We start from the raw sequence: 12,314 nt of genomic DNA on the forward strand, positions 1-12,314 counted from the left end.
TTAGGGACTTTTATTGGGAGAAGGGAGTTTGGAGAATTGATTTTTGATGAATTTGTGTTATACAACAGGTGTTTATCGAAATTTGTTACGAAAAAATGTGAAAAAACATTTTGAAAGTGGAAAAATAGCACGGAAAAAAGTCCATTGAGTTTAGTGATGACTATTGATTGACAAAATTAATCTTGCACTTGTGACGTGAGGAGACTTTCCTCACGTCGACTAATTATCAGTTGAGAATATTATGGACATTTCATTTTCTAAAGGAATTTTTAGTATAAGCAAAATTGAAATCTGTCTTAGCTAAGCAGTCTCACGGTGACACATGAGTCCAGTTTCCGTCCAGAAACAGTTGTGTTGGAGACTGTCAATGACAGCAGCACACGTGTGAAAACATTTCATAGAAAAATCTAGCAAATTCTCCAGGAAGTTTCGATTAGTTTTTAGCAGATTCTATTGAAATGTTCAAGAAAGATACAAAAGGGCAATAGAATTAGATTTTTTAATACAACTTATTCTATTGAGATATTTTCTGTCCAATTTCCTCGGCTCAAATTTTCTAAGTTTTTTTGTTTGATTTTCTTGATGAAATGAAAAGAAAAAACAAGACGAGGATTTTGTGACAAGAATTAATCGAACCAGTAGTTTGGGAGATTTTTTTATGAGAATGCTTGAGCGTCAGTTTTCTAAGCTTTTCCACTCGGATTCTGCAATGCAAAACAAAATAAAATCCAGCGGAAAAAATTGTGCCCAATAATTCTCATAGAGAAAATTTCAAGAGAAAAATTTCAAGAGAAAAATTCGTTTGATTTTCTTGATGAAATGAAAAGAAAAAACAAGACGAGGATTTTGTGACAAGAATTAATCGAACCAGTAGTTTGGGAAATTTTTTTTATAAGAATGCTTGAGCGTCAATTTTCTAAGTTTTTCCACTCGCATTCTGCAATGCAAAACAAAATAAAATCCAGCGGAAAAAATTGTGCCCAATAATTCTCATAGAGAAAATTTCAAGAGAAAAATTTCAAGAGAAAAATTCGTTTGATTTTCTTGATGAAATGAAAAGAAAAAACAAGACGAGGATTTTGTGACGAGAATTAATCGAACCATTAGTTTGGGAGATTTTTTTTATAAGAATGCTTTAGCGTCAATTTTCTAAGTTTTTCCACTCGGATTCTGCAATGCAAAAAATTCGTTAATCCAGCGGAAAAAACTTAGAAAAATTGTGCCCAATAATTCTAATAGAGAAAATTTCAAGAGAAAAATTCGTTTGATTTTCTTGATGAAATGAAAAGAAAAAACCAGACGAGGATTTTGTGAAAAGAATTAATCGAACCAGTAGTTTGGGAGATTTTTTTTATGAGAATGCTTGAGCGTCAGTTTTCTAAGCTTTTCCACTCGGATTCGGCAATGCAAAACAAAATAAAATCCAGCGGAAAAAAACTTAGAAAAATTGTGCCCAATAATTCTAATAGAGAAAATTTCAAGAGAAAAATTCGAACAGAAATTTAAAATATATTGACTTTTTATATCAAATATCCAATCAATTTATTACAGAAATCATTGTTCACAGTTTTCTCAGTGAGATTATCCAACTTATTTGCAACTTTCCCCCCGATTTCAACAGATGAAAAAAACAACTTTTTGATGATTCAAAAAAAGTTAGACCTCTACTGTCCCGAAGTGAGCGACGAATGTAAAAAATTGGCAGAACTGAGAGTTGGACACCCTGACGAGAATTGGCGGGCAGTGCTGTTTGTTTACATCAGCAAATAGCAAAATGTTGTGAAGATTGGGATATAAGTAATTGATGCTCCGATTCACTCTTCATGCGATAAAAACTAAATTTATTGTGTGAAGAGAGAGGCTGGAGACTCTGTGATTATATGAACATTTTATAACTTTTTTTTTCATTCAAAAATTGTGGAAATGGTGAGGAGAAAGGCAGAGGCGAGGTGAGTAGGTTATGGGAGACCCAACTGTTGATTTCGGAATGTTTCTGCGGCGACGTGACGGGAAATTGGTTGATTTGTTGCAGGAAGTCGGGGACGAAGTCGAAATCTCCGAATAAGGGGAAATCCAAGGTACTTGGCATTGATCTAGTTATTTTCAATTCAATTTTTGGATTTTTAAATAATTCACATTTTTAAGAGGGATTTTTTTTGGCATGGGAAATTTTTTTTTTTATTTCGACAAAAAGAGTCCCTTTTTTCACAATTCACTCCTTTAATACTAAAATAATCCAATAATTAATAACATTTATATTGAAAAAGATGTTTAAAAAAATATTCCTATTTCCAAGTTATTATTAGAATAGTTGAATTAAAATAGTGGAATGAGTTGTAATATATGAATTTTAATTGAAAAGTACCAATTCAATTACAAATTGGGTAATCTGAATTGTACATTGTAAAATTTATTCGAACTTTATTCACAATTACTTTTTTTTTAATTTAAATTTTCTAATTTGTTAAATTACTTATTTTCATTAAAAATTCAATGACACGTTAAAATTGAAAAAAAACAAGCGTCCATTTCACCCTACTCCCCCATAATTCAAGTATGAAATTCAAGAAATATACAAAATCTGTAAAACTCAGGCCTGGATTGGTGGATTTTGTTTTTCTAGAATTTCACACGCTCAACTTATACCTACTTGTCGCATTTGCCACCACAAATTTAACGTTTACAAGTTTGAATTATACAATATGGAATTCACAATGCCAACGTGTAATTGGATTCACGCATGAAAAAATTCAATAGAAAACCTAGCGAATTCATTAGAAAATTTTATGGAATTCTATTGGAAAATTCTGTTTGTTTTGCGCTAATTCTATTGGATATTCGCTAAGAAAAAGTCAATAGATTTCGAATTTCTGTTTGAAATTTTCTCTTGAGATTTTTTCTATAAGAATGCTTGGGCATCAATTTTCTAAGTTTTTCCACTCACATTCTGTAATGCAAATAAAACAAAATCGAGCGGAAAAAACTTGAAAATTTGTGCCCAATAATTTCTGATAGCAAAAATTCCAAGAGAAAAATTTGACCAGAAATTCGAAATCTATTGATTTTTTCTTATCGAATATCTAATAGAGTCAGCGCAAAAAACAAATAGAATTTTTTATCAGAATTTATCTGAGAAAAACAACGCCTCCATTCTGACGCCTAAATAAATTGGGTTTGAATTTATTGTTCACAGACGAAAACGCTGGTGAATCGCAAACGCAAAGTGAAGCCGGGTGTCAGAGCGCTGCAGGAGATAAGACAACTCAGGAGATCGACAAAGTTACTCATACCAAAACTACCGTTTTCGAGGCTCGTTAGAGAGATCATTCGTGATCTCTTCCCGAGGAAGAACATTGACAGGTAAATCATCCCCAACAGTTTCAAATCCTCTTCCTGAGGAATTTCAATCTCCTAACAATAATCTCCATAATGCGAATACCTCATACATTTTTTTTATGGAGAAAGCATCGAAATTGATCGTTTAAACTATAAGAATCTCAGTGCATGGGAAATTCCATATAGAATTCATCGTGGGGTCAGAAACTAAGGGTCAAACTAAGAGTATATATTTCTCTACATTACAAAAATCCAAATCGGCTTGTGGTGATGAAAATTTGGTACTCGAAATTAAGACTCCAAAATTAAGGGTCAAAATAAGGGTCACGTGGGTCAGATTAAGGACCATGGAGGTCATATGGGGATCATATGTGTTAGTTATTGATAATAATGCATTTAAACGTGCAAAAGTAACGCCCAGTCTTATGAAAAAATGAACTTTTCGAGATTGAAAAAAAGATTGGAATCTAGAAAAAATCTGAAAAAATCTGAAAAAATCCGATAAAATCAATAAAAATTCTACGCTCAATATGAAAATAATCGTCAGTGTCACACTTTTCTAATAAATAATTTCTTTTTGATCTTTTCGAATTCATTTCTCCTCGTTACACTCAACGACTCAACTCGAGTTCTACTTTGAGCATCGATCAAAACGATTTTTTAAACTCTCTAAATATTTAACATTGATTGAAGAATGCAGGCAACAGCACTGGAAGCACTTCAAGAAGCAACTGAAACCTACCTCGTACAATTCTTCGAGGACTCAATACTTCTCGCATTCCACTGTAAACGAGTAACCCTGATGCAACGTGATATGGTGCTAATGAGAAGACTCCGAGGGCGTGATGACGTTATCAACAGATAGTCGAAAATACTTCGTACAATCATTGCCATAAATGTTTTTATTGAGCCATAACTACTCTAAGACGAACGAAGCAGTGGAGTGATAAAACCGAAACGAAATCAATTGTTTCATCTCGAGAGCAAATGATTCTGTTTAGAAAAGTTGAGGAAAAATTTCTCATCTTTTGAATTTTGAACAGTTCCTCTCCATTTTCTTACGAAAAAATCAGTTACTTCATCAGAAATTAATTGACAAGACTAAAAAATGTTAAAGTCGATTATCACGTGATTCTGTTTGAAAAAATTGAGGAAAAAATTCTGATCTTTTGAATTTTTGAAAATTTCCTCTTTATTTTCTTACGAAACAATTGTTTCAGAGATGAATTAACAAGACTAAAAACTGTTGAAGTCGATTATCAGCGATTCTGTTTGAAAAAATTGAGGAAAAAATTCTGATCTTTTGAATTTTTGAAAATTTCCTCTTTATTTTCTTACGAAACAGTTGTTTCAGAGATGAATTAACAAGACTAAAAAATGTTGAAGTCGATTATCACGCGATTTTGTTTGAAAAAGTTAAGGAAAAAATTCTGATCTTTTGAATTTTTGAAAATTTCCTCTTTATTTTCTTACGAATCAATCAGTTGCTTCAGAGATGAATTAACAAGACTAAAAAATGTTGAAGTCGATTATCACGCGATTCTGTTTGAAAAAGTTGAGGAAAAAATTCTGATCTTTTGAATTTTTGAAAATTTCCTCTTTATTTTCTTACGAAACAATCAGTTGCTTCAGAGATGAATTAACAAGACTAAAAAATATTGAAGTCGATTATCACTTGACTACTGAATCAATCGAATTAAGTTATCGAAAAGAGCATAATAAGCTGTTGATGATTTCTACATGAGTTTGAATCAAATTCATCATTGAAACACCAGTAAGTGTACAGAGAGCAGTGAATACTTTGGTGTATTCTTTGATTATGACGGTATAAAGAAAATTGTATGTAGATTGAAAATTATTCTAGGGACTTGGTGTATTTTTTAAAATGAATATGTAATTTTTTATGTGAAACTGGAGGTGATAGTTATGAATGTGGCATGTAATACGAACGACGCAGTGTGGATTCAACGAAGTTGCCGCCTTTTGGAAAATAATAAATGGAATATGAAAATTAATTTTAATGCATGTTTTTTCATTTGACTCTCAGACTCCTATTATTATGATTATTAATCCCTCAAGTACGGTGCCCATGCCACATATAGACGTGAGAGCTTGTCCTTCCGGCCGGCGTCTATATGTGATATAGACCCTTTCCGTGATAAATAAAAATTCATTATCTTTCGTACTATTGTAGATATCGAAATTCTAAAAATTCCCCCATGAAACAGATAAAATTATTTTTAATATTTCTGCAATACATAAAGAATACAGAACGGAATTCCATGTCAGATGTATATTCAAACCTCTCTTTTATCGAGCTAATTTTCACAGAAAATTCTGAAATTTTTCCCGAACATACTCTATACATTCCTTTGTCGAATGGTGCAAACGAAATTTCGATTCAATGAATTACTGATTTATTATTGACAAATTTCGGATAACCGCCGATCTTAGCAACCGTTTGTACTATCGAACTGAGATTAAAAATTCAAGAAAAATCTGTGCAAAGTAATACCGTGATTGAACAACTTATTGGTGAAAGCTCAAGACTGTCATTCAAATTTCCATCAATATCAATCAAACATTTAGTCAATACTCCAGCAAAACAAAAAAATCAACTTCACCAGATATATCTCCACCGTTATTTCCCCACTCGTGCCTTGAACCGCAAGAATGCCCAACGCCTGAAAAAACGAGAAAGAAAATTTCCCCACACTTGCAATAATCTCCCCGTCCCAAATATCAGAGCGACAGGTTGAGTTCACCGAAATGCCATTGCTTTCACATTAGACGCACGTGCACGTGCGGTTGAAAACAATTAAACTTCCGGTGGACAAAAAAAGCCATTAACAACAAATGTAGGGAACAAGGAGACCCCGGGGTCCCCCAATCCCTTCACTTATTTATTGCAGACAGGTTTTTCAGTCTATCGTAATCTTCCATGCGAGATACATTCTAAAAGTTATTGTTCATTTGTAACACCAGTGTTAATCTACTAATCACCGTAATCTGACCCTAAATTTAAATATATTGTCAGTGGGCGGTACATCTTTTCTGTATTTCATTTTGGCTTTTCCTTTTGTCCCTCTGGGTGTAATCGGAGGGTATATAAAGAAACTATTGTGCATTTAATCTGTTATTTGGTTTGTCATGTTTTGCGGAATGTGGAAGCCACGCAGTCTTGTGCTGTTGTTCGTTGTGTTCTGTTTATTCGAGTGGATAAAATGTAATTGAGTGTTTTATGTTTTGGATTTACATTATTTGCTGTTGAGTCGTGATGCCGTCGAGATTATACGATAAAATTTTTGGATAGATCATTACGGTCAGAAAAAACATTGAAAGTTTTTAAATCGTCGCCATCTCGAAAAACATGGGATCGGTGCATCTCGTCACCATTTTGGGAGAAGTTATCTTGCCTGGGTCTCGACTTTTTCGGTTTTTTCTTTTTTAATATCGCCGATATACCGGCGATATATCGGCGTTTTTTTCTTTTTTAATATCGCCGATATATCGGTGATATATCGGCGTTTTTTCTTTTTTAATATCGCCGATATATCGGCGATATATCGTCGTTTTTTTCTTTTTTAATATCGCCGATATATCGGCGTTTTTTTCTTTTTTAATATCGGCGATATATCGGCGAAATAAAAAAAGAAAAAAACCAAAAAGTCGTGACCTAGACAAAATAACTGCTCAAAAAATCGTAACGAGATACACCAACCCAATGTCTTTCGAGACTGCAACGATTCCAAAACTTTTGATGTTTTTTCAGACAGTGATGATCTATCCAAGGAATTTATCGTGTAGTCTCGACGGCATCACTACTGTTGACAATTTGATCTGTTCGTAATTGTTCCACTTTTGCTTCCGAATGGAAGCATTGTATGCGTCGAATACGAAATTTTCAATTTTTTGGGTCAGGATAATTAATTTGGCTTAGCAGGAGGTCGAATATACTATTTTCATCACGCTGTGACGAAAAGTGAACTTTTCGGCACACTCCGCGTGCCTAAAAGTCCAATTTCCGCCACATTGTGATGAAAAATATTGTTCGTAACTCGTGAAAAAATGTTTTTTAGCTCGTGGGATTATATCACTCGCCTTCGGCTCGTGATATAAACCTCCCACTCGCCAAAAAACACTTTTTTGCACTCGTTACGAAATATACTATTTCATCGCTTGTGCGTAAAGTGCAATCTTACGCACGCTCCGCGTGTGATATATATTCGCGTGTTATATTGACGAAATTAATTTCCCACGTGTTTCTTTCAGGCGAAGAAGAAAACCCTAGACCGAAAATTGTGGGAGGATATCCTGCTAGCGAGGGGCAATTTCCGTATCAAGTTTCGTTGCGCGTCAAGGGGAGGCATTTCTGTGGAGGGTCCATCATCAATAAACGATGGATTCTTACGGCTGCTCATTGTTTACGAGGGTAAGTACAATCATGGGAGGATTTCCTAGTATTTTCCGTTCTTAGGAGAGGTTTCTGTATGGGGACCCTTATGTGTGGGAGATAAAAAATAGAAAATCGTGTGAGAGGCGTTGAAGGAAGGACTAAACTATATTGTAGAATTATTTCAGATTTTTTAATCAATATTTCTTCGATAAACGAGATCCTCAAATTTCCGTCGCGAGGGAAAAAAAAATTGCGAGGGCTGAAGGCCCTCGGGCGATGGCCAGTCGCGAGTTTCTTGCGACGAATTCCGTTGAAAATAAATAAATAATTTCATTTCCTTCTTATCCTCTGCTTTTTCTTCTATTCTCGAAACTACGTGTGCTCATTTTCGTATTTTATTTTTGATTATCTATTTGTAAATACGTATATTGTTGTAATCATCTCCCCCCCCCCCTGCTGTGAGGGAGGACTCGAAGGCAATAAAATAAATAAATACTATTGGAAATGGGTGATTTTTAATAAAAATCAATCCGGTTGAGTTGAAACTTTTCTTTATTTGAAATTATTTACGAGGAAGACACATCCACACGCTTTGAGCTCCTCAGATGGACTAACTAAAGAAACAAAGATCCCAGAGGTCTGAAACCCTGGCGACATAGACCCACAAAGGTCTCTTATTCATTTACAGATGTTTAGACTGAAAAACCAAATGCTCAAACATTCGTCCACGCTCTTCTCAGAATTTCAGATCAGAAAAATGTTCTCTTATAATAATATAAACATAGGGGAGGGTGGGGTAAAATGAACACTTTAGACTTTTTTAAAATTATTCATAACTCAGAAACAATTTTATCAATTGAGCTCAGTTTAGGCTCGTCACAAAGGGAAATAATTGTTCTTTGTATTGAAAAAAAAAATATTAAATTTCATCAACATTTCAACCCCTCATTAACATTTGAAAAAAAGTCAAAAGTGTCCGTTTTACCCCAACGTCCCCTACTGTGAAATATAAAATTAATTTTTGTAATCATGGAATGTGAACTCCAACAAATACAAATAAATAAAAGTAAATTCATTCGATTAAAAAAAACGCAAGGAAAATTACAAACTCGAAGTGAAATTATTCTTGAAGATTCAACGATTCAGCAATAACTGTAGTCGTGGGAACAACGAAATTGGACGAAGGCGGTGATATATATCACTCATCCGAGGTGCACGGACACCAGGGATACAGTTCGTTATTCGTGAGGAATGACATTGGACTCATTCACGTAGACCAAGACATCGAATTCTCAGACTACGTCAAACCCATTCCACTTCCCACGGAGTACTTTGATAAGAGCGATTACCCGGCTGTTCTTTCTGGTTGGGGAACCACGAGCGTGAGTACTCGTAGAATTTTTACTACTGGCATTAGATAATCGACATTTGTCCTGAAGTAATATGAACATATTTCAGCTGAGTCGGTAAGGGTAACCATTCGCATGAAAAAAAATCATCGAAAAATATCGCGAATTCGCAAGACAATTCTATTGGATTTCTATTGGACTTTTCACTGGAAATATTCTGTAGATAAAGTCAATAGAATTAGATTTTTCTACACAACTTATTCTATTGGAATATTTTCTGTAGCATTTCCTCGGCTCCAATTTGCCAAGTTTTTTTGTCTGATTGCCTTGAAAAAATTGAAGAGTAGAATTTAAAAAACTATGAGATTTTGAGCCACGGAAATTCTACAGCAAATATCTCAATAGAATAAGTTGTGGAGAAATATCGAATTGTGTTGTCGAATTGCAACACAATATACTATTTAGGGCTTTACATTAATTATTTTTCATATGAATTCTAACTTTGATGAGGGTAAAAAATGAATCCTTTAAATTAAACAAAAAAATTTAATAATGGTCTCCCATTTGACTAACGTATTTTTTATCATTGTCAATCCTGCACGCGCGAAGAAAATTCGTAGAAAAATCTAGCGAATACGAAAGATAAATCGATTTCATTTCTATTGAGAATTCTATTAGTTTTTGCGCAGATGTCAAATAGGACCTATTTTATAGAAAATAAAAATTGGTGGAATTTCGTGTGTCTAAACAACTTCTTCTATTGATAAATTTTTTTCATTGGAATTCCTCGACATGAATTCTCAGTTTGTTTGGACTTTATTTTTCCGCTCTTTTCATTAGAAAAAAATCAATCAAAAAACCTTAGAAAATTCAAGTTGAGGAATTTTTCTAGAAAACATCAATAGAAAGATGATAAAATGTGTTAATTTTTTCAATACAATATTTTCTATTCTCCTCATAGAAAATTCAATAAAAACTCAATCGAATTCACTAGATCTTTCTTTGAATTTTTTTCGTACGTGTATATGCTCAGTAGACGTTTTCACTACCACAGTGACAAAAATTATGTTAATTATATTGTTTTAGTACCCAGGAAAGACACCCAACGATCTTCAACACATAACACTGACAGTGATTGATCAACGCGAATGCAGAAATGCTTCCCTGATGCGTATCACGAAAAAAAATCTCTGCACACTCAATGGGAAGGGAGAGGGTGCTTGTCACGTGAGTGTATTTGACCGTAAAATCAACTAATCCTGATGTAATTGTCACCCATTGTCCGTCAATACAAAGTTATTTAAGTCAATCAAATTCCATAGCGAAGCGGTAAAACGGTTCAAGTCAATTTGAACTATTGGTCAGTTTTCAATAAATATCTTGGTGATTGTAGAGCGAATTGAGAGCTACAAAAAAGGTTAACATGAAAATTTCGCTATCCCTCTTAAATTCGAAAATGTTTATCCAGAAGTCAGTTAAGAGCCAAGTCCACTTGAATCGTTTTAAAGCTTCACTACTGAACTTTGGCTTTTGAATGGAAGCTTTCTAATCATTGGTTTTGACGATCTTCTAATTCAGTAGCGAAGCGGTAAACCGGGTCAAGTCGATTCTGACTATTGGCCAGTTTTTGACGAATATCTCGGAATCTAAAAGAGATAGAAATTTTTTTGTCACGACCTTTTTTGTAGAGCCAACTGAGGGTTATAAAAAAGGTGGTGAGCAAAATTTTGCTATCTCTCTTAGATTCCGAGATATTTGTCAAAAACTGGCCAAAAGTCAAAATCGACTTAACCCGGTTTACCGCTTCGCTACTGAATTATTCATGTTCGTATTTTCGTTTCTCATGAAACATGAAGATATGATGTTTTTAGAAAACGTGTGCATGTATATCCGGAAATTTGTATAAAGTTTCACAGAAAAAGGATTAAAGTTGAAGCTAAAAATCGGAAATTTCGTCACATAATTGGTATTAGGGAAGGGTGGGGTAAAACGGAAACTTTAGACTTTTTTGAGATTATTCATAACTCAGAAACAAATTGATCAATTGAGCTCAGTTTAGGCTCGTCACAAAGGAAAAGAATTGTTCTTTGTATTGAAAAAAATATTATTAAATTTTATCAACATTTCAACCCCTCATTGAGATTTTAAAAAAGTCAATAGTGTCCGTTTTACCCCAACCTCCTCTACTTTGGAGCATTTCTAGGCGCAATTTCAGCTCGATCGGTCCATCAGAGATGGCCATCAATATTATATTTCTTCAATATTACAAGTATTTGCACCTTACATCGATAAATGTTTAACTATACTCATTAAAATGCAACAGCGTTCCTATTCATCCATAATTTATTCACTTTTTAGGGCGACTCTGGTGGTCCTCTAGTAGCTGATGGGGTCCAAATCGGTGTTGTCTCGTGGGGAACCCCCTGCGCCAAAGGCAAACCGGATGTCTTCACAAGAGTATACAGCTACATCGATTGGATCAACGAAACGATAAGTGAACATGATGACGTTGACTTTGAAGACGATGATGATTAATTAATCAACCGGAATGTTCTCGGCAATTAACTAATTTAATAAAATAATACCGTAACATCGTTGGGTTACTTGTAGGGTTCACCTCGACTTTTGATCCTATTTTACTAAAGATGAAAGAAACACATGACCGTCATTTTTTGGTCATATGACGCGATCTAAAAAATGACGGTCATTTTGCATCTCTAATTACAGATGAGTCCCTGAAAATCAATGACATTTCATTGAGAATTAGTGAGGACATTCACTCGAAAATAGTGATAATGTCACTGAAAATTGTGTTGAAAAAATCGCTGAATTCCAGCATTTCGCACTCGTTGAATTTTACAATCGCGAATTCCGAAAAATCGGCATAAAATAGTATATTTCGTAACGAGTGCTAAAAAACATTTTTTCACGAGTTACGAACAATATTTTTCATCACAATGTGGCGGAAATTGGACTTCGAAAAGTTCACTTTTCGTCACAGCGTGATGAAAAACGAATAAAAATTGCAACAGAGCCTTCAGGGAACACGCAAGGGTTGTCTGTCGAACTTCGTTATGCGTGTTATCTTCAGATCAAAGAGTCACCCACACTGACCTTAAAATAGAAAACAATGGAGAAGCTGCAGAAGGGTTCATTGACCGTAAAACCTTAATCCCTAGATTTTCAAAACAAAGGTCGCCCTGACCTACCCCATCCCCTCCATCGAGCCCTCC

General features: G+C 34.4%; 2 protein-coding genes across 3 annotated transcripts; both read left to right on the forward strand.

Moving 5' to 3' along the window:
• The first annotated feature begins 1,764 nt into the window (after nucleotides 1–1,764).
• LOC107039614 (histone H3.3) lies at nucleotides 1,765–5,351 on the forward strand. Of its 2 annotated transcripts, none has more exons than XM_015259328.1 (4): nucleotides 1,765–1,949; nucleotides 2,033–2,078; nucleotides 3,194–3,360; nucleotides 4,030–5,351. In XM_015259328.1, the coding sequence occupies exons 1-4, from the start codon at nucleotides 1,924–1,926 to the stop codon at nucleotides 4,199–4,201; spliced, it is 411 nt and encodes a 136-aa protein (XP_015114814.1). In that variant the 5' UTR covers nucleotides 1,765–1,923; the 3' UTR covers nucleotides 4,202–5,351. The 2 variants fall into 2 exon arrangements, with proteins under 2 accessions (XP_015114814.1, XP_015114815.1); XM_015259329.1 differs by having other exon boundaries at nucleotides 4,037–5,351.
• A 956-nt stretch (nucleotides 5,352–6,307) lies between these two features.
• LOC107039597 (chymotrypsin-2) lies at nucleotides 6,308–11,679 on the forward strand. Its single transcript, XM_015259309.1, has 5 exons — nucleotides 6,308–6,562; nucleotides 7,609–7,768; nucleotides 8,865–9,114; nucleotides 10,168–10,308; nucleotides 11,440–11,679. Exons 1-5 carry the CDS (start codon nucleotides 6,487–6,489, stop codon nucleotides 11,614–11,616), a joined length of 804 nt encoding a protein of 267 aa, XP_015114795.1. The 5' UTR covers nucleotides 6,308–6,486; the 3' UTR covers nucleotides 11,617–11,679.
• The last annotated feature ends 635 nt before the right edge of the window (nucleotides 11,680–12,314 follow it).

The sequence above is a fragment of the Diachasma alloeum genome, unplaced genomic scaffold (genome assembly GCF_001412515.2).
Source record: "Diachasma alloeum isolate Michigan unplaced genomic scaffold, Dall2.0 Dall_scaffold_00302, whole genome shotgun sequence".
Taxonomy (NCBI): Eukaryota; Metazoa; Arthropoda; class Insecta; order Hymenoptera; family Braconidae; genus Diachasma; species Diachasma alloeum.